Below are 27,262 nucleotides of genomic sequence, written 5' to 3'. Positions count from 1 at the left end.
TTTGTGTGCATGCCTGGCTTGTTAGGTCACTCTTGTATTGTACTGCAACTTCCGAAACATATTCAACTGATTTTTTTTTGTTATGGCTGGTTGTGCTTTGTGCTCTCCAAATCCTAAGAGTTATACACAAAACACGGGACCTGAAAAAAAATCAATAGAAGATCATATTTCGTGTGGCCTATTGCTATCTTGATAAAACGTTTGAGAATTGGAGATTGCCTAATTAGTGTGTTTACGGTGGGTTAGCCAAGCAATTTCTTGTTTACCTGCGCAAATATTCTGGTTTAGTGTAAAGTGTGCGTTTGGATCAGTAAGTATACACATGTCTTCATGCATAAACAGTGGCAAGTAAGTGTAGAATGGGTGTATATTTTTATCTCAGTTCCACGAAGTACATTGTTTATGAAAGGCACACAAAAAAACACATCCATAAAGACAATACAACATGTAAATTCCAGTTGAAGTGGGCATTTAACATACTTCATAGTATTCACCGAACCCCAAACAACCAAATTACAGTTGACACAAGCAGACAGTTTGGGGCACATCCAACTGATAATTGTCATGGTACAAGGCCTTCCTTTCAAAAGGGATTAAGAGATCATAAGATAATGTTGAGAAATTGAATGTAAAGCAACACAGTCTTGGCAAAGCATTCTGTATTCTTCTTGCTGTGTACGTACAAGGAAATGGAAAATCATTTGCAATAAACCATAAAAGCAAATTGGGGTCAAGATCCAGTTTGACTGTTATTACCAGCTGCGTTTTTATTTTGTGTACCTGTGATATATAATATACCACCTGAATTTATTTTTTTGTTGTATCGCTCCCCATATATATCATAAAGAAGTACAGTAGTAAGCTAAAATTTACAATACCAGTGTATAGCACATCGTAATATGACATGTCCTTGCAGTTATTGTGTTTTATATGCAGTGTGAGTGGTTTTATTGTATTGTTCAGCACTAGGGCTGTAAGGTTTATGATCCAGGAGTATGAATATTTAATTGTGGGCCAATTTTCCACCCACTCTTCTGTGCTAAGAATAGTCTACATCCTTGGAAACACCTTTTTTTTTCACTGGCCAGTGTAATATTTTGTCTGACCTTTTTGTTGTGAGCACTTAAGATTTCAAATCTTGTGCATTCTCAAAGAGATAGAGGGGCTTAATCATGAAATGGATGTCATTGACTTTATTTTCAAATTAAGTATTTTTTCAATATTCATATTTGTGTTGCTTTCCAATTTTTATTCTATTTCCCCCATGTTAATATGTATTCTTTAGGGGAAATCAAAGCATGGGAAATGTATTTTCGAACTTCTTTTTGCATTTCAGTCCACATCCCTTACAAATTTACAGACTACCTGTCTTGCATCGTAAATTAAACAGGCAGTAGCCAGTTAAGACACCTTTTATGTATCTGATGTTATCTATAATTATTGTTGCTCCCTTATCAGTGGCCATCTTGAGTGACCTTTTGGTGTCAGGTCCCATTACAGATGACCACTAACCAGTGAATTATCCCTCCTTCCTGCATATTCAGTGGTCCATTTCCAACTTACCTGTCAGTCCTTGTTATCAGTCACCAAGAATTCTTTTTGTGGATATTCTGTAGTGTTGAAAAATCATTTTTATAAACATCCAGACAATGAAAATTGTAGAAATGCATATTGTAATTGCCTTTTTTTATACAAATTTCCTGGCTGAAAAAGTCTAGTAAAAGAAAAGTTTGACAAGTCAGTATGAAATGTCTAGCAACATGCATTGCTAAATTACAAAAGATGTGTGTTGATATTACCAGTGGTATTGTTCTAGTGATTCTTGTTATACAGTATTTCACAGGTGCTAGCCAGGTATTTCACATATATTTGACAGGTGTTAGCCAGGTAATTCACGGATCCATGCAAATTAATTGCTGCTAATTATTCAGAACAAAACAATGCACTATTTGTTATTGTGGTTAACACTTTAGGGGTTTGTTGTCTTTATGCTGGAGTGATGATGGAGCTATTTCACAGTTGGTGGTCAGTGTTTTTTCCTGGTCAATGATTTGTGAAGTAGATGTTTTGTAGTGTAAACACTTGTATGTGTGTAAATTTTCCTTTTTATTACACTAGTAATTCTGGTGTAAATGTTCGCCTAAAAATTAGTCCATTTATTATCATTATTTCTGAACTGAAGCTGCAAGTATGACACATCCAAATCCTGAAAATGAAACTAATTACGAGCACATCCAATCATACTGCAGGAAATGACGCTTTCAGTATGATGGATGGAAACGATCATTTCCTGATGAAGGCATCCTTCATTTCTAGATATGTGATACTTACCAGTATTGGAGAAGGGCCAGAAATTTTCCCAACCAAAGGGCCCAGCTAGGTATTATTAAGGAGCCAGAGGTCTAGCAGGACTCGAAAGACAGAGGCACAACAATCCTACGGGGTCGGGGGATGCTCCCCAGGAAAATTTTGAAATTTGTCCCTCTAAAACCTCATTTTCCTCATTTTGAGGGCCAAATTTTGCTGGTAGGCATCTCGTTTCATATATTTACATGCCGATTTTTGTCTCTCGAAGATGACGAATTGGGCAAAAGCTTTGTCCGTCATAAGCAACAAAAGTCTATCAAATGAGGTACAAATACGGAGGTTGGCTAGAAAAGGCTCCAAGGCTGGACTGTTGTCAGAGGACATCAGGGTTTGTAATGTGATGGACTCCCCTGGCAGGGCACACCTGGAGAGAGCCTGACCCTCTACAACCTCCCCTAATGAACCAAATCATTGCCTCATGGGCCATTATTCTCTGGGGTCGTCACTGTCTGGGGCAAAATTTGGAAACACATCAAATTTTCTAATTTGCACCATTATTGCTACAAAATAGGTGTAATTGCTACAGTTGTAACATGTATGAAACAAACTAGTTAAGCCAGCCCTGTATAACTCCATATTCTATTAAAGGTCCCTTCATGTAACTTCTCATTTTTAGCCTGAGAAAGTCTTGGAAAATGCTTATTTTGACGAATTCAAACTAATCAAAGAGGGAGGAGAGTATCAAACATCCCAATTAAAACCACCTTGTAGTTAAAATATTTACATTTAAGAGACTCTGAGTGATTTAAAATGGACTCCCTACCTACTTGCTTGACCATTTGATCAATGCACCAGTTGTCCTGGTGTTGACAAGAACTAGGTCATATTTTCATTTTAACCAAAGTTAAATAATCAAAGTTCTGGCAAAAGCTGGCAAAGTTTTCACAGGAGGTGTAGATGTGCATCTTGTATCAGCATCGGGAGCACATGTCAGCAAAATATGATATTCCCTCAGGTTTGAATGTGATAACATGGCTATTGACCGGAATGACCCTGAGTTGTCCTGCTTGGTTTGAGCCTCCTATGTCCAGCTGAGGGGAAAGTTAAGGCGACATTTTTGGGTCAATCCAGAGTGTGACGTCATTCTGTGATATTATTATTAGTAGAAGTCCTGGCCAAAAGAAACTCAGCACACATGTAGATGGTAAAGGGAAAGGTATCTTTGATCCAGTTTTGGCACACAGAGGTAAACAACTTTTGGTCAGGAATTGAATTCTCAAACTTCTAATCCAGAAAAAGGGACACTTAACTTTGAACCCACACATTCACATGTCACTCAGTGTTATGTTTTCATAAGAAGTTATATTTTATAAGGAGTATCTGTTACTTTTCAAGGTTTTCTCTTTTGTTTTTAAAAAGGTTTTTTTACAGAGGCCGTGAAAAGGGTTTGTAGAGACTGTGAAAGGGGTTTGTAGAGGCTGTGAAAGGGGTTTGCATAAGGTTTCCTATTCCCAGTCCTTCCCTAAGACCACTAAGGTAGATTTGCCACCCGATACTCTTGTATGATCAATTGGTCAATTGGCCTAGTGCCTGCAGGTGGCCCAGATATGGATTTAGATTGTGGGAAGATGTATGGGTCTTGGGGAACATCGATCTCTCTGTGGTACTGGAGTCAGCAGCTTTCTTCTACATGTACCTGTTTAGGAGCTGACTGTAATATAAGAGAGGGATTCTACCTATGATATCCTGTACTCTTTCTTATTTTGTTTGAGTCTGTGTATGTTCAACATGTATAGTCATCGTCATGAAGACTAGGACCCAGTAAGAGTTCAAACACATGACTTTGAGGTTATTATGATGTGCACAGATTATGGGGAGAGGGATTACTATGATGATGATTAGGAAATTAGGAGATTAGGAAATAATAGTTTTAAAAGGTTGTCAGATTGTAGAATAAGATATTATGTTCATAAGATACTAGTATTTTCTTCCTTATTTTTAGCTCATTTTCTAAAGACGTCATAGTTTTGACTTTTTCACCTCCAAACCTTTTTAATCTGGTCTGACATATGTAGGCTGTCTGCAGGTGACTTTTCCTGCCCTGTTTTGACAGCGAGGAGGTCAGAGGTCAGCTGTGACAGATTGGATTTGACATTTCAGACATGTAGGAATGGCAGGTGGTCCAGTACACCAGGGTGGAGATGGCAAGACCAGAAGGAACAATATGGTGATTGAAAAAGAAGATGTTCTGTACCTTTTGAAAAGCTAGATGTGAGCGTACATGGGGAGTCAAACCTTACTTTGAAAGTCATATTACTGTTTGTTTTGGTAGACTTTCGAAGGTTTGGGTGTTGACCTACAACAAGTACAAAAGAAATAAGGAATCAGAAATTTCATCAGACATCATATATAGTATTTTTTTCAAACGTTCAAGACCTTCAAATTCACCCCATTTCCTATATCTGACCATTTGACCTCCTTTCATTCTGCCTGTCAATCTTCCCTGCACCCAAGTGCTGTCTACCTACTCTGTCTGGACAAACAAACACACAAACCCATCACAACTACACTTCTGTACCCAGAAGTAATGACATCATCTTTCAAGAAAACAGTAATATTGACTTGGAGGAAATCAATGTGTAAGGAATAGAGGGAGTCAGATATTGTATTCTGTCAAAACCCACTGCAGGGGAAAAGGTCATGAGAAAAGGTGTGGTCTGAACCGAACATAGGGGTGAAATAAAGTCCAGTGCATATAGCTGGAAGGGAGGGACGATCCCAATTTTCCAGTCCGCTCCCCCCAAACTATTTACGTGGGATAGCCCAAAGGTGACCAACGGTAAATGACAAGGTATTGTCAAGATACATGTTGAACAGTTTACTCATCAATGGTTGAAATATTTCTAGATAATTAAACTTGTTCAGGAATTTCACAAGTACTATCATGTAACCTATATGATACTATATCAACCGTTCAAATTAACTTACTTTGTCTGGCCCTGACCTCAACGAAGAGTAGCCAGAAGGCTTATTGTAGTGTTTCGGGAATAAACAAAGGCTCAAACAAACAAACTTTTAATGTTACATTGAATGTTGATGGGAGAGATGTACATCTTTTAGAGGAAGTGCTAGCTTGACATTTCCTTTGCCTAAAAGGACCTTTCAGGGATGGTATTGCAATATCAAGGAGGGAATACTCCTACAAATGAATGGGTCTCAGTTTACAAAGTGCTGTTTATTTGCGTGTAATTGTGGCTAGGTTTGACCAGCAAATTTACTCCTAGACCAATATCCTGTCTGTGTGTCTGGACATCAGTCATGATTGGGGGTTCTGTTTCTGCTAGGCTAACACTTCTGTGTTGACATCGGAAGTACCTGGGTTTTATAAAAGGTCCCATTCTGCTCTGTGCAGAGTATAGAGCATGGTTTTTTTTCTAGCAGTAAAAAGCTTAGGAAATTGGACCTACAGTATCAACATTTTCCATCAAAAGTGTAAAAGGAATGCTGTACTGGTATTGCCATAATCTCTTTTTACAGATGTCTGTAAAATTATGTTCCTACCTAGGCTAGCGGACACAAGATCGAGAGTCATGGATTCGCTTTCTTGCATTCCTGACTGGACATTGTGCCCTTGGGAAAGGCACTTTACACGACTTTCCTTACCCCACGTAGGTATTTATGGGTACCTGACTTTGGTATTAGGTAGTAGAAGAAGAGGGATGGACCTCCTTCCATTTCCGTACCCTAGACACAGTGGATGAACAACTCACTGCCCCTGTGGCCTCAAAAAGGCTATGGGACTACCTATTTTTCTACCACGTCCTCAGACCGTTGTTCCATACCCCCTAGGCTAGGCTGACAATATGTCCCTGATACAGGAGACAAGTTTATGTTCTAATATTTACAGACCAGATCAGGTGGACAAGATTGGAGTTTTATCAGGGAAGACATCTAGACCTGTTTACTACTGTCGTGTTTTGTGTCTGCTTACGCCCTGTTGTGTTTTGTGTCTGCTATGCCATATCCTTGTCTGGCTTTCGTGTGTTTTTTGTTGGTTTTGGAGCAGACTACTCTTAAAATATTGTGTCATTGAGTATCAAGTCCTGAAATCTTTCATTGAAAAACACCAGAAGAGAAATCTGGTACATATTCCAGCTCAAAACGAGGCAGGGAGATTTTTCAACAGTATATTGGGCGTTTTTATGTATCGCTCGAGGTCATTTAGCCCACCTGTCTTGTATTTTTCAAGCCCTCTTGATTGTCTGGCATTTCAGTATGTATCCCCACTGCATAAACTGCAAAGATCTTTCAAGAGATAGTACTGTGGTTGTAAAAGTTGTGTGCACAGTAGCCTACAAGAGTACAGAACTTGACACGGAAAGTTGTTATTTGTCCATTATTCTTGAAGACAAAGTGATGAGCCTATAATGTATGTGAACAAGCTTAAATGCACAGGTGGGTAGGTATGTCACTTAAAGCAGGTTATGCCTGGAATGTTGATTGCTACTTGAATCTTTTGAAAACCTTAAAAAGGGAAAACAGAAGAGAAAACTTGCTTAGAAAGCAGTGCAAAGCCAGTACTTGCCTTCAATTTTTGTTTGTCATGTTCAATGTCACATCATCTATATCAAGTATATTTACCTCACTCAAGGGAAATTGCAACTGTTTTTTATGACATAAAAAACAAGCATATCTTTCCCTTGTGGCCAGGTGGAAACCTCATGCTTACTTAGCCATTTGGCACCTCTTTCCCACTCTATATTTGCCATTCGACATTAATTCTGCCATAAACCCTTCCTGATTTGTGTACGGTGAGGTGAGAATCCCCAGGTTTGGCAGCAATCCCAGAATATGGTCGTCTATTAGCTTGTCAGACTGTGCATCGCTTCCACTCTGGTGTAATCTGTAGGCTCTAGTGTTCCAAGCTCCTAGCACAGGTGTAATCTGCACATAGCTCATCTGTGATGTGGAGGGATTATACATACTAGTAGGTGTGGCAGGGCTTGTCTCAAAGTATGGGTCTTCTCGAATAACCATGTTTAAAGCTGAAATGGGAGCATTCTGTGTTGTTTCTGTTATCGAACTAACTTTTAGAATGAGGCGGTTTCTGACTGCTATGAAGGTGTTGGTTATTACTTATGGGACGGAAGTATTGTTTTGGGTGGCACTGGTTTAGGGGGAGTTTGTATGTGTCTCGTCTTCAACAGTAAGGATTGGAAGTGAGTGGGTGGGCAGAGAGTGGGTTTCAGTTGATTGATGGGGTTGTAACCTGGGTGGTAGGATGTGGCAGGTAAGTTACATCATACAATTGTATGAGTAATAATCCATGCTATGATGTCATTTTTTAATCAGGTATCTCCCAATGATCATACAATACAGTTCTACTAACCCTTTCACAAATACCCCAAACTCTTCCCCGAAACATTGTCTCCTTGAATTTGTATGACACTGAAAGATGTTCAAGGGATTTTTCCAAACTTAAATCTCTCTTTGAGATTTCGTATGAAGATAAAATGAAACAGTTCTTCATTCCCTATGGAAGATACAAAGTATATAATCTAAAATGCTTGAACCGTAAGAGACACAATATTAAGAGCAAGGAAAAATTGTTCAAGGTGCATTATTGAGAGGATTCTGTGGTGATGGGATGAATACAAATTGGCTATAACCATGCAATTGAATATGCTGAAGGTTGTAAACTGTTGACACTTGTTTCCCTTCATTAACTGCAGTAAGCCGGGAATTCACAGGATGCCAATTTGAATCCCTGTTGGAGTGTCAATCAAGGTCACAGAAATAGTGATGGTTACAAGGTGTAGCTATAAATAAGGTTTCAGTCAAGGCTTATTTAATGTATTCCACATGTAGTGGTTTCTAATGGAACTTGGTACTGTAAATCGTGAAACATTTGTGCTTGTTTATTGTTTTCAGTGTACTCTTAATGCGAAATCATAACAGTGAATTAGTGTTTTGTATTTTTACTTTCCTACAGAATTGTTTCAATCATGAATTTCAAACACCTTGTAAACCTCCTTTTCCCTTGTACTACTCTTGTACCACTCCTACACCTCTCTGTGAAGGTAAATACATTTACTGTGCTTTGGGACTGTTCCATTACGCAGAAAACGGGGTCTGGTTTGCAATTTGGAGAAGGAACATTTTCATCTGCCTAGCTAGAAGAAATATCTATGTCACATTTGGGAGATCCCAGAATATGACACAGATATTCTGTGGAAACCTTTGAATTGTCAGACTATGGCCCAATATTGTCAGCTCCCTTCTGCATCATCTCGATCCGCCTCAAGTTCAACAACAGTTTACTGCTCGTTGGGGGAAAATTGATGTCTGTGCTCCGACATTCAGCTGCAGTTTATTACCGTAGACAAGTCAAGATTATTAGGTTTTCCCGCCTTTATGAATCCATTGTCAGCATGTGTTTTGATGTTATAGAGAGTAACATCGATATTACATGTAACTTTTACCCACCTAATTAATCTAAAGTGTTGTGATTTAGTCTTATAGATTTCTTGACATCCTGTTGGTTTTATGTGCCATCAAACACTTGAAGCTAACATTGCAAAGTTTTAGTACCCTCCCCAACTTCCGAGACTTGGCTGGGATTCAAATTTACTTCAAGGATGAAAGCATGAAATCTTGAAGATATTCTTGGCAACACCAACTTCTAACACCTGTGAAAATTTGACCGGGTGATGGTATATCCAGATGTATCAAGGTCGCCAAGGATGACCTCTTATTTTATCAACCACCATAGAGTAGGCCACATGTCAGTTTTGTGTTGATTTAGATGGGAATTGAACCCAGGTTGCTAGGTTCAATCATGCCCCTGTCCATCCCTGAGCGGTGATAGGACTATGATTGCAGAAGCTTTTGTGGGTCCTGAGAGATTCAACAATTTGGTGGTATTTTCAATATCTTTGAACAGTTTGGATATTGATTATACAGTAGTAAGCTACAGTCAATGACAAAGCACACAGTTTGCTGAGCACTTTTCTCTATAGATACACATTCACTGAAAAAGATGTTCCTTTTTCTCTTTTCATCGCTTACTACAACTATATGTATGATATTGGCAAGCAAAGTTGATGACATCCGAAAGTGGAAATTTCATTTTCAGCTTTATCACAACTCCAGAAAATCCCCAGAGATGACAGTAATTAATGAATTTTTGTTATGCCAGCAGACCACCAGCCATATCCCTGCCCCTCCCCCTTCCATATGGGGGTAAGGAGGGCATCATCATCTTGTCATCAGATCTGTAATTAAGACGGATGATCTAGCGTGGGTGAATCTTCTCTCATCTATAGGGTGTTGAAGGATGTGATCTATCTCGTCATGATAAAGAAAATAGAATGTAGAAAACAAAGTGGAAAGATTATGTATATGTCTAGATGTGCTTGTTTCTTGTTCCAAGTTGATATTCTTTTTGTCAGGCTACACATCTTGCTTGGTATGTCACCTAAAACCTGATAAAAAGTTGTAATATTATACCAAGGAGGTTCAATCTTAATACGAAACATAGAAACACTGTTTATTTTCAAGCTGAACAGGGATGATAGAAAGTGAAAGACAAATACCAGGTACATTGAGGAATGCTGGCAGCTTGGATCTGTCCTCAATTTACTGTGGTAACCTTTCAGGGTGTTTTGAGGGTCTGCTCCTAAATGTTTGTAAAGATTTAAGGGAAAACATTTCAAGTCTTGCCTATCCTTCGAAACTCTGGTTCTTTTACATCCACATTCAGGTGATATTTTATTTTTTACCAAGTTCCCTCAGTCTCTGTTTGGAAGTTTTGTTTTCAAATTCCAGTGCTTTTCTTTTGCAAAAAAGAAAATGAACTCTCCCCAAGTTCTTGCTGGTATTTCTCTTGTTGGCCCAGAGACCCCAACAGGGGAAGAATCAGGTTATTTCCCAGCAATTTGTGGGCTGCTCTGAGGGTCAACATTTCCCTGAAGTGGTGCACTGGGTCAGCATTTACCCACCAGACAATTAGGGAAAGGCAGTTCAAATTCATTTGATTGGTTTTAAGGCTTTATAGTAGAATTGCAACCAGATGATTGATAAAATATTATATGTGTCTATATTTGTTCTGGGTTTTGGTTTATATTTAATACTGTTTTGGTTTTAGCAAGGCTTCCTTTCTGTTGTATGATGGATTAAAAGTACAACCTATAAGCATTCAGTACATTTAGTGCAAGGCAAAACACATAATACAGTCCCAATGCTTACCTCATCTGTTTATGGGACTTTCCTTAGGCTAAGGACTGTATCATTCTAAAGTATGTTTTTATCTTGGTTAGAATCATTACAGTACTGTACTTTACATTGCTGATATACAAAAATTTACTGTCAGCAATGATATCTGAAATTGAAAACTGCCATCCTGGCTTGATGTAGGTGACAATCTCTTGCTGTTGAGGCATGGCTGCCTGGTTGTTGCTAGGATACGGCATGAGGGGCCACAGGGCAGATCCTTTCTCTGGGTCTCATCATCTGTAGTATTCCCTCATGATTTCACTCTACTGTATCCTCCTACTAGTCACATTAAATGCATGAAAGTGCTAACGTTCGTGTAATTACAGTCAACTTTACGATTCCTGAATTTATCACGAGAGTGGAAGAGATGGGGCCATAAAAGGAGATGAGCAAAGATAGGAATATCATAGTCGAAACTTTGTCATACGCATATGAAAATCAAATGTAAATATGTATTTCTCCAACCAAATTGAGTTAAGTTTGGTGTCATAAAGTTGTATTAGAATTTACTGAAGCAAAACTAAAAGTCAAGAAAATGATTTGAAATTGTATTTCGGCTCTTTAGTTTTACTTTGTCAAAAGTCTGGACTGACTTTGATGTGTAAACCTTAATCAGAGTCAAGGTTGTTTGCCCTAAATCCTGGAGGAATGAAATGCTCCTGTAAATCGATTTGCTGATAGCCAGATGTGACCAGAGAACATTAGACTTTGCAGGGTCCAATTGCTTACCTCCTGAATAGGGTGTTATCTTCAGATGGGAAGCAGGTCGTACAGTAAATGGACCATATGCTGGGAGATGTGCTAGGGGGTTTGGGGGGTCTGGGTGTATGTGAGGGGGGTGCAAGTTGGTGGGAGTGGGGGGTACAGTAGAGATGCTGGTGGTGGTCTGTTTTCCCCTCACCCATTTCAAGTGAAATGTTGGATATAAACAGTTTGCCATTACATTATGGCCATAAAAAGTTACATACGGTTCTTGAAGGTACAACCTCCTTGTTCCAATCAAGGAGGTTTAATCAAGAATTGAAAAGATCTTGGGCTGGAAAAGATAGGTGGAGGGGTGGCTGATATTACACCCATCCTTCAGTATTTTATGGGTCACCAACTGGTTTGAATCTGTGGGAGGCAATGGGGCATGATCCATCAAGCTGGGCTGCTCAAGTTTTCCCACATACTGCAAACCGATTAGCCTCCCTGACAAATTATATAGTTTTGTAGCTTATAAAATCGTAGGTTTGTGTCATTGGTTATGAAATGAGATACATGTTCTTTCCAGTTTCATATTGTGTAAATTTTATTGTTTGGTAATTGTATTATTATGAAAATATCACTTTCTAAATATCATTTTCTACTTCAACTTTTATCTTAGCAAAACAATTACAGTATCTTGGCCCATGCCATATTGAAGGGATTAACATTGTGTTCCAACATCATATGATATCCAAGTTCTGGCTCTGTTCCATTTTGCTCTCATCACATGAAGGCCAAACAAATCACATGGTCTCTATCACTCATCACATATGTTTCTCCAAGTATGGAATCCTTTATTGTAAGTGATCCCAAGTAGTTCTCAAGGATTGTACTGAGGGTGGATTTATCCTGCTTTATGTGTTTGTGTATGGTGTGCCAATAGGGGAGTCAGTCTGTGTTTTTATAGAGTTCACACATGGTGTCAATTCTGTACTACAGGGAGTAAACATGCTGGTAGGGACACCCAGCTGTGTGGGGGACTTTTCTATTGTTGGAGAGGGGGGAAATTTTTGTATGGTTTTTTGAAAAGTAAATTTTAACCAACTTAAAGCTAAGTACGCAACTTTTTTTCAATATAAACCCATAAGTATAGATAAATATGACGTCTTGATATTACTAAACTAACACTAGACAATAAGTTTTTAAGTATTAAAAGTTTTTGAGATGAGCACAACCCCACACATAATAGACCACTCTGACAAGTCTTGGTTCACTGGATGGTGTAGCAACTTCAGCAGGAGTGAAGAAGCCTCTAGCCCAGGCTGTTTTGCTGCATGATTACTGTGTTACACAGCATCTAGGTAGTAGTCATAGATACTGGAAGTAGCTGGAGAACAGATGGAGCAAACGTGGGGAGATGTGGGGTACATCAAGTGCGTGCAATGGCTGGATGCTGCAGAGAAAATGAGCTGGCCGCTGAAGACATCCTCAGAGACAAGCGAGTGTTGTGAGTCACTGTTAGTTATGACTTCCATGTCTGGCCTCTTTGGGTCATCTGTGATGTTTGGCATCGATCCTTATCTGGAGGAAGAGAAGCGTCTAAGTTTTGAATGATTGTTGATAGAACACAGAACAAGTTACAGTTTATTTGTGAAAAGAAGTAGGTACAGTTTGTAACTTGTGTGCCTGGAAAAGGGGGAGGGGGTCAGTATTCGTCAGTCAGGTTCAGAATGTGGAAACAAAGTGCGAAAAGTAAACTTTTTTGCTAGGTAATCAATCAGTTGGGATTGTGGAAATAGTTTCCTAGTGGCTGCTTATAGCTCACTGCCTTTTGAAGAAGGGGATTGAAAAGTCTTGTTACCAACAGTTTCATGGTTGGTTAGTGTGGGACCAGTTATTTTGTACCATTTAGGGTTAATAGCATAACAATGAGCCATTGTTGTATTCACGAATGAAGGCGTTAAGTGGGGGAGTCTCTATACAGTTGATAAATTTTAGAATAACAAAAGCAACTGCTGCCTAACCCATTTTTTATGCTGAGGGAAGGGAGACCTACTTTCTAAGCAGATGTTGGGTAGTAAAATAATTGTAACATTTTCTACCCAACGACTGCTTGGAGATTACCACAAGAACCACTTGAGCAACTTCACTATTTTTTTCAGATATTTTTATGAAGTTGATCCATTTTTGTACAATTTCTTGAACTTGGTCTCTACAGACTGAGACTACAAAGAGCAGATCTGGAAGCCCTTCTACTAGTAGTTCTACCTCCATGAATTATCGCTGACCTGTGTTTAAGCTGGCTTCAGTCTATCACCTTTTGCCAGTCAGACTGCTGTGAACACATGTTTTTGATAGGTGCATCATCATGATGTGTTGGAACAGGTGCTTTTGATTTTAGTCTGACCGACACTTTGACTCAGACTCTCCCCTTTGAACTTGGACAGAATTTATATTCGTTAAGACTGATTCAGATTTAGTGAAAAAAGAGAATAGGGGAGCAGAAAGGCAAGTAAAAGAAACATAGAGAGAAAGTGATATTGAAGTACTTTTACTGACACAAAATTGTTGATTAATGATTATTGATGTAATGTTGATATTTCTTTGTTTTGTTTATAAACACAATGACAGCTGGTATATCATAATGGTGACTAATGACCATAAGAATGTTTATTCTGTTGGGACCAAAACACCCTATCAAACCAGGCTAGACAGAAGTCACCCAAGTCAGTGTTAAAGTAGGAAATACACCACAGCTGTGGTGACCTTTGGTAACCTTGAGGTGTCCTGGACTCCTGGTGTCCAAAGCTGGGAAGAGGATGGAGTAATCTCCAAGCAGATCCTACGGTGGCAAGGCCATAACCATTGGCCATGGAAGTGACCATTACTGGCATTAGTCATCAAATAAATGGCTACAGCCTAGCCTCCTTAGGATCTGCTTGGAGATTAGGATTATGTTCTATTTGAGAACTCAGGTTGGGAAGTGATAGATCACATGTTTGTATTTATCACCATGTCTGAGGGTGGGGCAGTTTGATGGGTTCAATGTGAGTCCAGTTTGACTGACACCCATTGGACAGTATTTAGACAGGAACTGGTTAAGTCTAGACATGGTTTCTTCAGGCTTTCTGGAGAAAGCCAGCCCTTGCTAGGTTCTAGGGTGGATCTTTACAGGTCAACTTGTTTCTGCAGCAAAAGCATTACAGTTAGAACATCTAGAGAGAATCCTCAACTGCAGAGGACTCTCTCTGAACGGCCAGTTCTAACCGTAATAAATTTATAAGTTTTACATTCCTGGATGGGTAATTTTCATATACATACATGTACATGTATTCTGGGACTATAGACAACCTCTGAAATGTAAATCATCTGGAACAATTATCAACTGAACCAAAGCTCCATAAATTTGAAACAGTTATAATTGAAACACAAGCCGCCCTGCGCCCTTTCCCTACCCTTGGGGAAGTTTGTTTACAAACTGATTTCAAATCCAGAGCAGACTCCAGACAGGTGGACTACATTTCTGCTGATGTTTCTTCCAGATAGCCTGATACAAGTTATCTATGGGGTTTGAAGGCATGCAGGAGAATTACTTGTGTGTTCAAGTGATCAAATGAATGACAATCTTTACTGCACATTTTTGCCACACTGGGCTAAGTACAGGCCACAAGAAAACATGATGAACAGATACGGTTAACAGATGCAAAATAAAACTAACTATCATTAGATAAATTCAACTTTTGGCTTTTCAGTTAGACAAGGGATAAAAGAACAGGTATGTTTTTGGATGGAAGGTGAATTTTTCTACAGTACTTTTCTACAAGTGTATGAAATAGGGAAAGTACAATACATGCTCCCACTAATCACTTGTTGGCCTATGTCCTTGTAGACATTCTAGGGCAATGTTCCTGTCCTTGAGTGTAATTAATACCGTGAATTATGTCTTCTTTCATTTTACTCCTCCGTCCAATTATCCTCTAATTGTGATTTATTGTTTCTGTGTCCATCATTTTGTAATAAATCAGAGGTACCAATTACTTGAACAAATCATATAACAAATGGAAAACACATTACAGCCAGCCAGTTGATGAGAAACAGTGGAACATCAGACTGCCTAACTCAAAGTCATTGAAATTGTCTCCTTCATGACCTTTTAGGCTTTACTAACATGTTCAGGCATAAATTGGTGCCTCTGGGAGTTTTGTCTTCCAATATAAAAGCACTGTAGAACTAGTGCCAAGAGTATATAATTTTAACAGTTTGCTGGCATCATTTCCATTAAAACCACATATTACATTTGGATATATTCAAATACTTAAATGTTTTGTACCTTTTGCCTTGTACTACAGAGTCTACTAAAAATTGATCTGGTCATGTGTACACAAAAGTATACAGTATAACAGTATAGATTAATTTCTTCAGAAAGTCTGATAGGAAGAAAATGTGCTGTAATTGCCACCTAATACCAGTCATAGCAGTTGGAAAGCCTCCAGCATTTCCTACAAATTGTTATACGAGTATATATCAATAAACTTCGCGACACAGAGGAGACATAACGATGAAACGAAATCCTTGTTCAGCCTGAGACAGCCTCCAGCCTTGTTATTGCAGTCTCTTAACATTCAATTACCCGTCTGTTACTAAGCAGTTGCCACGGAAACAAGCGAGATTTGCACAGTTAATTTGTGTCGGTTTCACGACCCCTCTGACAATATACAGCAGAGGAAGCTGGTCATGAATGCCAAATAAGGACGTCAGGTGTGCCGCTACTCGCTTTCAATTTGAGGTGCTAATATCGGGAGCCGCTAACTTGAGTGGGACAGATTTCTGTGATGTAAGTTATTTATGACATGGAAAGTGTTACGGAACAATGTGACCCAATACTTGTAATAAAGTTGAGGCAAGGGCATAGTTCCAACTTTAAAAAAATAAAATTAATATGCTGTATATGATATTAAAAATTAATATGCTCCTTGAAACCCTTGCAGGTATTTTTTATAGGTAACGTTGATAAAGGATGGACAGTTAATTAGGTACAGTCAAACCTGCCCATGCGACCACCTTGTCAAGACGACCTACTGGCCAAATAGACCGGTTTTCTCCGGTCCCGAAAATATTTTCCCATAGGCACAAGCATTAAGCACTCTGCCCAAGTAGACCACCTTCCTGACGCGACCGCGGCCAGCTCGAGTCGGGACCACGCGCGACCAAAACCTTCCCATGACGACCGCATCATTTTTAAAAGTGTGTCTATATCGATTTTTAATAAAAACTTGCGGGGATTTATGGGGAGAATCGGCCTGTTTACGTTGTGTTTTGCCCGGCCGAGCGATTCAAGATGGCGCCGGGGGTCACAATGTTGGGTCATTGGAACAGACTACTGTAATATGGGTGAAAACTTGACGTGCGGTTTGATTCTACTGTACAATCTACCGTACAAAATGTAAATTTATTTGTCGCCGACGATGTTTAAATAAAGAAAATGATATTTACTAATACTGACTTGAGGGCTTAAAGTTTTTGGAGTTTACGGTGTTTTTATTCTTTATTCAACTAGCTGCTCACCCATGATGCTGGTGAAATATCCCAAGTGGAGAATCTTGTAAACAAGTCACACAAGCTTCGAGAAAGATCGGTTTAATTGTACCAAAGAAGCGTCTCGGAAAATTACAAACGTCGGGACGTCATAATTAAATTGAAGAAAAAGTCTGGTCGACAACTGATCTGGTGAACGATTCATACAGACCGTGGGGATTTTAACAATTTTCAAGCCGCTGCATGCGGCACGCCATGCCGCTGCACGCCGCTGCATGTGCAGGGCCGCAGACGAGCTTACAGCGAAACCCGGCGTCTTCACCCTAGGACGGGAGCGTAATGGAATCCAGGGTGACATCGAGAAAGTTCTACAGACACTGTAGCCTTTAACAGTAACGTTCAATTGTATTTTTTTGCCGTAAAAGTTGACTCGCAAAAATGTGACGCCATTTTCTTTCACTACGCCTGGTTCCCAAATTTTCGATTCGTCTTAGTCGTAGCACGTGCTAGCACGCTACTGGGGCTTTTACATTTTCAGTAGTACAAATGACGGTAAACTTTTGATTGTATTTCAACCTCGGAATTAAGCAGATTTATGCCGCATTTCTCGTACTTTGTAACTCGTTGTGAAGTTGGCCGCCGGGGCGCCATTTTGATTTTTGTTGTCTGCACGCTTGGGTGACGCTGAATTTTGTAACTCGTCTCATTGTTTTCGAAAAAGTCCCGTAGTAGCACAAAATGAACGCCTTATCGTTTCTGTAAAAACCTCTAAATCGTAATGTAGGCTAAATTTTATAAACACCCAATTGTAGATACTAGTAAGCTGTGAAATTTCAAAGCTTTTTACTGTGGTACATGATTGTATACAAATGAAATACATGTACTTTCTATGCAATAAATATTTTATTTCTGGAAGTACATCAGTGTTTTGCTTGTTCATGTGTTTACCACTACTCTAGTACTATACTTTTGTGTGCATGTTGTAGTCAAGAAAGGATGAGTAAAAATATACATGTACTAAAGTACTTTGATGATGATGCAATAATGGTTTATAATACATAATACTAGTAACTTACATGTAATATGATAATACTTGTAAACTGCCATATCTTTGTGATGTCTTGGTCGTTGGTCTGATTTTCTTCAAATAGACCACCTGCTCAAGTAGGCCAAATTTGAGTGGTCCCCTGGGTGGTCTACTTGGCCAGGTTTGACTGTATACATGTAACTTCTTTAGCTGAAAATGTGGATGTAGACTAAGCGATATCGTATCATTGTACCCAGAATTGAAAAGCTGTACTATTGCTTTTTGAGTCAGAGTGCCACTGTTGTATTGATTTTTTTTCTTTCCTAAAACTTATGGGACAAATCTTTCCAGAGAGCAGACAAGGTCATTTGGACAAGGTCATTGCCGTGTAGGTGTGACAGCAAAGTCCTTGAAAATTGATGTTGCAGAAAAGCAATCCTTCACGTAATGCTAGATAAGGAATATTTTTTGGGATTTTGTGCTTTCTTGGAGCCATGCCAGTCTATATGACTCTCCCAAGTTTGCTTCAATTATGCCCAACTAAGTCGAATCAATCTCCTAGTGATGTAAGCTTGTGCAACAGACATGAAATCATTTTGTATGGGGTGCTTATCATCCCTGATGGAGTAGAGCGCTGGTCATACTGTAAATCTTTAAATATTTGAAGTGGTTTTATGTTCATAATTTTTCATTTTACAGTCACCTTTCCTATCACCACTGGGAACATTCAATCAATTAAATTATAGACTCTGTGTACCTGCTGCAAACTTAACATGTGATGGGTACCTCTTTGCCCCTCTACTACAAAATTCAGTCCCTGCAAACTTAAATGAATTTACAGTACTGACTCTAGGCTCCATCAAAGAATGATAATCGGTTCAACCCCATCCACCAATGGTTGTTTGGCTTGATCTGATTTGTTGAATAGAACATGTCACAAGGTCAATGAGAGAACTTAGCTGAACTAATTCAAAAGTCAGAGAACTTCTTTCCACCTTATCCTTTAAGACCGCCTTAGCTCTTTCACGCTTTCTAGAAAGTATTAAGCCATTGTAACCAATCAATTTGATGCTTGGTTTGCTGGGTGCTAATTACTGTGATCAATCAAAGTTAATTGGAAGGAAAGCTGGGCTTTACTTTGACGATCAAAGAGGTAGAAGTTTAAGATTCTGTTTGATACTGATACTGGGGGAAAGTCGACTTTTCCTGACAAGCAGGAAGGAAACTGTTGATTAATCTTACTTTAGAAGGGTGGGAATGCCGTTAATTAGCATTGCTGTTAATCTATGAAATATGACGCTGATACTGAATTATTATGTTTCAGAAGGTATAAAATGTATTCTGTGATTTTTGGTGTGTTGTCTTCATATCGTACTGCCTCAGAGTACATATACATAGTGTGTGTAAATGCACTTGCCTGTGCTGTCGTTTTATTTTGCAGTAGCAGGTGGGAAAAGGAACTTTGTGGTGTTTGCAGTTGAATCTGTAGTATAGGCAAACCATAAAAGACACAATTTTGTAGTTAGTGTGGTCACTGCAAAAACTTCAGAAACAAAACTGCCACAAACGTTTCTGCATTTATAGTATCTCTAAGTCTTCATTTATATTTTAGACCAGGTCTAACATAGTACAGTAATTGAGAAAATAGCCATTGTCCTTTTGAGCTACTGTACATTATACAGCTGGACACTATAACAACAACACCTGTCTGTAACGTTTGATCCTTATCTAAATGATTGATCACTGAAATGCTAACTCAAGAAATTGAAGAGGGGATATCACCAAAACCTTATAAATCATCTGGACAAAGATTAAGTTCTTTTATCACTACACTTTCCTGTCCTGTTTTATAGTTTCAAAGTTGGGAAATTGACTGTCAGATGTGGCATTGCTTTTTGTGTTGGTCTTATGCTCAGCTGCTTCTCAATAGAATTGAGTTACTGTAAAAGGTACTCAGCGTATCTCTTTCAGTTGAGATTGTTTTATAAATAGTCTTTCTATAGTGTATGTATGCTGAGTCAGAATATAACTGATGAGATTTGGATTTGTCTGAATCTGTTTCTAATACTGTATATATTTAACTGTTTTGATTTTTGAGACTTACACTTAGTTACAGTTACTTACTAGCTGCCAACTCGTAAGAAATCTTATCTTTCAGACATATACAAAGTATATAACATGTTGGTGTGTTTGACAGAACTGGTTGTAAAATGTGAGCTGTAGGGAAGCTGTCTGTGATGTAGTGGCTGTTGAATCATAACACAAGGCCATACCAAGTCTATAAGTTGTTTTGCATCCTTTTTTTTCGCTGAGAGAGAGATTGAGCAAGAAGGTACAAACCCAAAGCTTGAATGACTGAATTTTCTCTACTACAGTTACTTTGTAACACGCAGTTCAGAAATTCAAGGATGGGTTGAGGATTTTTCCTTGGATAATTCGGTAACCTTTTAATGAAAGCTCTTGAAAAACAGTGGTTTCTTACTAAACAGTAAATGGTAAAGAAAGAGAAGCCATAGAACACATAATTTCATAGCTGTTGCCCAAACACCACAGCTCAAGGCTGTGTCCTGACAGCTGAGAAAGCCAAACAGTAAAACCTCTCTGGGGGCATGTAAAACAACCCCCAAACTCAGGGCCACTACCTTTGTTTCCACCTGTTACACAGAAACACGAACCACGTTTGAATTTCAACCATAAGCCCTGCTTTCTCCTAGACATCCTGTGCTAATTCCTTTTCGTGCTGGAACATGTGTTTTGTCTAGAGAGTTCACGATGTTATTTTTGGCCAAGTCTGATCATTGTAAGTTGACATGTAACCTCCTATCAGGGCTTTCAACTTTGTCAGAAGATAAAGGGTTCTGCCAGTTTGATACACAGCTATTCTTAGGTACATGTACCAGACTCATTTCGAATTCAGTCTGCACGGAAAATTCTTGCATGTACCGAGGAAAAATTCCCTGTGTTAGTTCTTTGTGTTTGTTTGTGAGTTGATTGGTTAACGCTTTCATCTTCTGGCAGCTACTCCTGGATACCAGACTTCAATTACGGCTGAAAATGCTTACATGTAACGGTGAAGGATGTGTGTATTAATAATCTGACGCTGAAACTTTTGTTGTTGTGCAGCTCTCACAACTCTTGATGCGGTGCAAGCACTGATGAAATTCCTTACTTCAGTTCTTTTGATCTTCTGACAACTATTCTTGGATACCATACTTCAATTATTGCTGAAAATGCTGGTATGTAATGGTGAAGAATTTATGAATTGTCTGACGCTGTAACTTTTGTCTCCATGCAGCTCTCACAACTCTTGACGCGGTGGCCAAGCTGCACGAACACCACCACAACGACTACGTGGTCCAGACAGAGCTGTTCCAGCCGCCCACCAGGCCCGAGTGCGTGAAGACAATCCACGAAAATGCGCGAAAGAACCTTCGGGAGGTTCTGAGGACTTGTGACAAATATCGGAACGATGGGAGGCCGTCCTCGCGGCTGTATTCCACGGGACCGGTGTTTGCGGATCTCAAGCCGTCAGACAACTCGGATGACTGGGAAGAGTATAAGGTACCGTAAAGACATTTACTTAATTAGGTGCTTTAACTTTAATTTCACTGTATGAAGAGAAGGTAACTGGTTGAAGTTTCAGGTTGAAACAATTCTGTGGAAATATGGTACACATATGCACTGTATCCTGACTTCGGCATTAAGACGACACCGCAAAACCAGAAAAACTAAAACCGCCGTGGACATGTCACGATTTACAGTACCACCTGACTCACTTTTCTGTCTATGTTGCAGTCATATGTTTGTACTAACAGCCATTCCATTCACAAACTGGGGGTGGTCAGGACCATTTTTCCACATTCATTTACCATTTGCACAATTACAAACTGGTCTTCATCTACCATCCTAACATCAGTGCATTTATATATGTCAACAATAACTCTTTAATTAAGAAGATAAAACAATTAAGTTATACTAAGCTGCTGTGTTCTAACTTTGGGAAGTTTTGGTCACCTTTGTACAACAGCCTGGATATGTCAAGCTGACTTTGTGTTGACCCTTACCGAAGTTGGGATAAATTAAGATATATTGGACCATTAAAACTAGTGTAACTCATTACTTTGATGCTGCGATTACTTCTCTACAACGCATACAACTTCTCAAGTTGCTTGACACTGGGTTACTGGGATCATGTACCCATGTTATGTCTATATTGGTTTGTGTAAGATTAAAAACACCTGCATGCTTGTTACTAGAATTGTTAGGAAAAATTAGAGAAATGTGAACTTCCTTGCAACTAGTATTAGGTCATTAGGAAACATAAATTAACAAAATGAAGAGCATAACAGGAAGAAGTAGAGCATTTGAAATGTTAATACGTAAGGCCAGTTCCGTTCAAGTAATCGTTAAGAATAGCTGTAGGTAAGGACACAAGTGGCACAGTAATTGACACAAGAAAAATGGACTTTTCAGAATGATTTGTGATTTACGAATACAGTGTGGGTGTAGTTCAGGACATTAGAAGTTGATAAATCGTTGGGAATGCATTACTGAGTTCTGGGTGTATGTCTGTGTCTCATTACAAGAGGGCTCCAGGAAAACCCAGTGTTGGGAAAGTCTTTGAAGATCAGGTATGAAATACTTGGCAATTTCTTGAATGCTTGTGTAAAGCTCGAAATGTAATATCGGAAAGGCAGTTATATCAATTTTGTCACTACATTCACAGCTCAAAGATTCGGTCAAGTTGACACTTGTCTACCGTATTCTCACCATTGTGCTCATGCTTTTTTCAAATTAGAAAATCAGTCTGTCAACGTCAAATTTGATTTCCCGTCAAACAGGACTCAGACCACCGATTACAGCTTTGCATGACTTCTGCAGAATCCTCTAAGCAGATACTTAATCTTTGTCATCCCCACGAGAAATTAACGACTCTGAGGGAAGGCTGGATGTACTAAAGAGGCAGGGCTCAAGGCCACGGGTAATCAGTCTCCCTGCATTTATCCCTGTTGGAGGATTTTCATCAAGCCTCTGGAAAGGACTGCGAAAAGCAGTTGCCACTTAACCGCCTATCGGCTGTCAATTTGTATTACCAGGGTGAAATATCACCTTGCTTTATGTTGGAAGGATTGAAAGAAAGCAGCTAAAACGCAGATTTTTATTGCTTTGTCGTGTATGTAACTGTATTTGTTATGCCCCATTTCCCCTTCTCTCTCAGTTGATGAATTGCTAGTCTTTCTCTTATGGCTAGGTTTCCCTTTCTATATTGACCGACCAAAATTGGATTTATGTGGCCCTTGATTTTATGATCAGAATACAATGCATAATGTTTAAGTGAGATTTTAAAACAAGACACAAGAATTTGAAAAAAGTCTTCTTGAACGTATGAATTCATTGAGCAGCCTGTCAATTTTTTTTTACTCAGTGGTGGTTGCAGCCTCTAGTCGAAGAGGGTATAATAAAAAGGCAACCTTTCGTCCATGTTCCGACCCTGTGCTGAATACCATTAGTAGAATACCAGGAGGAACAGTTCCTTACATGAACTATAGCCCACAAGAATGGCTCTCAGGCCCACAGAATCAATACCTTTCAATCTAGATGTCTTGTTTCCAAAGTCGGGGAACCGTGGTTCTCACTTTTGGAGAGGCGGGCTCAGTGGTAATGTACCATGGTCATTCCCAGTCACGAAGAACATGCCGGTAAGACAGGTACACAATCAGTCAAAGTAGTCCTGGGAAAGAAACTTGTCTATGGTAATATAACTAGGGTTAACAGGGCTTGAAATACTGAAGATTTCGTGTTTGAACAACCTTTGAATTGACTTATTTTGGATCCACAATTAGTTTGCCAACTTCAAGTTTAAAGCCTTCTTGAGTGTACTTGTAACACTGGCAATTAGCTTTGATTAAAGAGCATTTGGGAGACAGGTGTTGAGCTCTGGAAGCCCTAGAAAGCCTTCAACAGTTACTTGTGCATGGATTTAACTTGGCTGTGCAGAAGAATCAGATTCCCAGAAATGTAAATCAGCAATACTGTCCAACACTGAACCACTTAAAAAAACATGACAGTGAGTTCAAACTAACCTTTCGTAGTTATTGTAGATAAAATTTAAGGCATGTAATTTCTTAAGGGGGCTTTCTACCATCTTGATCCTTCCAGCCTAGAAGGGTGTTAGCCTTGCCATCTGCTGCATAGAATATCAATAAATGTGTCAGCTTGAACACTGAACCAAGACATGTAAATCCAACACTCAATCCTTGAATCAATATTCCTATACTGCAATAAACTCCTATTCCCTGACGATCTCGACATTGCATTAGCTTTATTATTATGGTAAGAGTTTAGACATGAAGTGTGCATGCCTGCAGCATACTAAGACGCCAAGTTTGGCACCTTTGGGCCCGTGATCTGTAATTACAACTCAAAAATGGGTTAGCCTTAAGAATGTAGCATCTGATTGAACTTTGAGCCTGTAACGTAATTACATTGTAAGTCAGTGGGGGAAACGGTTTACGTGATTGAACGTTAGAGTGCATGTGATGTACTGTTGCATCAGTGTGTGCTAAAAATACTCTGAAGATGGGATAGAAGATTTCTGGACTTTAGAAGTTGAATAAGGTGCTATGAAGAATTAGGAATTTGCAAGCATGCATGAGCTATAAATTATTCAAACAGAAAGATCGCGAAGATGAAGTTCACTGACGTAATGTGTAATTGTTGGCGGAGCCATAAAAATTAAGAATAGATAATGTTGCTATAGAAAGAAATGAAGTCACTTCGCTTATTCTTCAACGCCAGAAAGTCTGTAATCACAACAAGGCCTCAAGAGAAAAGCAAAATTGTCTGGCGCCAAAGATTGAAGACTTCACATAAAAGCCGTGGCCTGTTGAACACTAAATGGGAAGTTACAGTACTTGATCATAAGATAGATGAAAGCCTCCTGGTCTGTGTAGGGTGTGTAGTAATCATCACTCCCAAGTCCCAAAGGTTCAAAGAGCTGAGATGTGCCTGTAGCAACCCAGTTGCTCAACCCATACAGTATTTTACTATTTTAGGCCTTCTTCGCTACATGTACTAGGTTGTATAAAACCTGAAATGTTCTCTTTCCTCAGCTTCGGATTCGATTGTCGTGACTTGAAGAAGACTCTGTGCTGTTCCAATAGAGCTGCATGGTTGTTAGTTTGGTCTATTTCTCAAACGATTCCTAAGAATTATCTCAGCCCTTCAAAATAGTTATGAAGCCTTATGTTTACATCAGCAAAATCTTACAGCGCATGTTTATATTCATTTCATAATCATATCTTTATTTCGATCACTTGCCGGTGCACCACTTTTTCAGCGCAGGAAATGAACTAAGCTCATAGGTGCCATTTCCACAAAGTTTTACTACCCAATGATGTCTGGAGTTACGATGCCTTGGAGAAAAGCAGAGTGTCTGATTGCATCTAGGAATGATATAAACCCTAACAGCCTATATCCTCAAGGCGACTGGATCACCCAATTGATCTTTCAAAGGATAACGGTGAAATATTGGCTTGAATTGAAGCTGTTGCATTGCAAAATTGTGCGTTCTGGGAGGAGGTGGGGTGTGGGTAGTACAGCCTATAGTCCTGAAGAAGTTTCAAAGACCAAAAGGCTACTTTCGGTGTGGCTATGTTCAACGTAGGTGTTGCAGTATTTTGAAGCAGGCTGTAACAGAACCAACAACCAACAACGATCTCTAAAGTCTAAGTTACTTTTTTCTGAAACAGGACATGTAAATTTTTCAGGATGACCGCCCCAAGAATGTCCTTAGTTTGGGATTATGTTATGTATATGACTGCACCATTATTATGTGAAACTGTTCTTGACGATACTAGCCTGGTTACCATACCTTATTTAGCTGCCAAGTCTCGTCCTCACCAAAATTGTGTAGAGGACGAAAGAGGCTCAGTCTAGCAAAATTGGGTTTGGTAATCAGGCTATGACGATTCAGCAAAGATGCTGTCTCAGCAAACTACTCTTACATCTCCACTTAAACTAGGTCAGCGGGAGATTACCTATTCAATCATCCTCAATCAGAAAGGAAGAATGATTAAACTTGCTGCCCTAGGTGATCCCCCATTAAACTTGTTGCCCCGGGTGATCCCAGGTTGTTAAGGGGTCTTTGATTTCTATCAGCCGTTAAATATCTAGAGCATGGAAGGGGCACATTAGGGAGACAAGAGAAGTCCTATGGGTCCTTGGGGAGCTGTCCAAGCATTACGTATTGAACTTTGCGACCATGATTAACAGGTGGTGGGGTTACATACCAGGGGTTTTCTATAGAAATGTTCAGAGGAAAAATCTGTATATACACCCTTGGAAATACAAGGGCTGACTTCAGGGCTGTTTTAGACCCTTGTGTCCTAGCCTGGATACCAAACCTATTTTACCTGCGGAGTGTCTTTTATCTTCTCTACAAATAGAGCCTTTAGAGGACATGAAATAGAGGCTATTTGCAGAGAGCACAAGAGAGACTTGGCAGCTAAAATAGGTTTGGTAACCAGCCTACCTGTTTCCATCTTTATAATGGTGAGAAGAAATGAGCTAAAATTCATGGGAAATTGCAGTGAAAGTTAACAAATATTGATATTCCTTTCACGTTTCTAGCCTTAATTCTTTTACAACATACATTATCGATTAGAGAATGGTTTGTTGTTCAATCTTCTAAAAAAAATTTATAGGTTGGCTACTCCCCTGTACTTCGTAAAAATGGTATAGGCTATAGAAAAGTGGTCCCTTTCATGTAGTAGATCTTGCTTGTTATCTCGTACCTGGGACATGTTTCAAATATCAAGTCCATATTTCAGATCCTTGGCTTATGGGGACCATTTCCCAAGTTCACTCTTAAGGACGAATTGGTGATTTTTCTGAGCTGTAATGAATTGGATCACCTAGACTAGCAGAGTTCTCTTCCACGTGAAAAATTACATAAGAGTGGAAAACCAGATTGTCGATGGAACTGAAACCCACTAGTGCCTCGTTTCCCCCTGCGTCAGAACTATTTCATACACAGTAATGATTGGTGGACAGAATATGACCCCAGACAAGGACACAATGGTCGAACATGGCTGCAGACATTTCATATGGGATGAAACCCTTGTGAAAAGTAATGACTGATGCTAGCAGTACTCTGCAAAACGAGTCACGCATCTTAAATACATTAGAATGCGTCATGTGATGAGAGCACCTACATTGATCCATGGTGTCTTATGAGCTATGAGCGAATCCTCTCAATTTGCAGTAAAACTGATAACAGAGACTTCCTCCATTATTTAAAGTCTTTTGTTTTTACAGTCCTAGACTACAGTGTTGCAATAAGAGTATAGAAACATAATGAAAGCTATCAATTGTACTCTGAGCCTTGCAAATGGTTATTAAGGTTGCCTTCATTGTTCAGAGAATCAGTAA

The 27,262-nt window shown here is 39.3% G+C and overlaps 1 protein-coding gene across 4 annotated transcripts in view; it reads left to right on the top strand.

The window, feature by feature from the left end:
• LOC109469237 (Nance-Horan syndrome protein-like) overlaps window positions 1–27,262 on the top strand; it is an 80,553-nt gene that overhangs the window by 35,233 nt on the left and 18,058 nt on the right. For 3 of the 4 annotated variants that reach the window (XM_019767701.1, XM_019767700.1, XM_019767703.1), the window contains exon 2: window positions 21,126–21,391. In XM_019767701.1, the coding sequence (XP_019623260.1) occupies window positions 21,126–21,391 (266 nt within the window). Of the gene's footprint in view, window positions 1–12,552; window positions 12,776–21,125; window positions 21,392–27,262 lie in introns of those variants that run through there. The other variant, XM_019767702.1, reaches the window with a different exon arrangement.

Source organism: Branchiostoma belcheri, unplaced genomic scaffold, assembly GCF_001625305.1.
Source record: "Branchiostoma belcheri isolate BF01 breed outbred unplaced genomic scaffold, Haploidv18h27 scaffold20, whole genome shotgun sequence".
Classification (NCBI taxonomy): domain Eukaryota; kingdom Metazoa; phylum Chordata; class Leptocardii; order Amphioxiformes; family Branchiostomatidae; genus Branchiostoma; species Branchiostoma belcheri.
The sequence above is the reverse complement of the archived record's forward strand: the minus strand, read 5'-3'. Positions and strand labels throughout refer to the sequence as shown.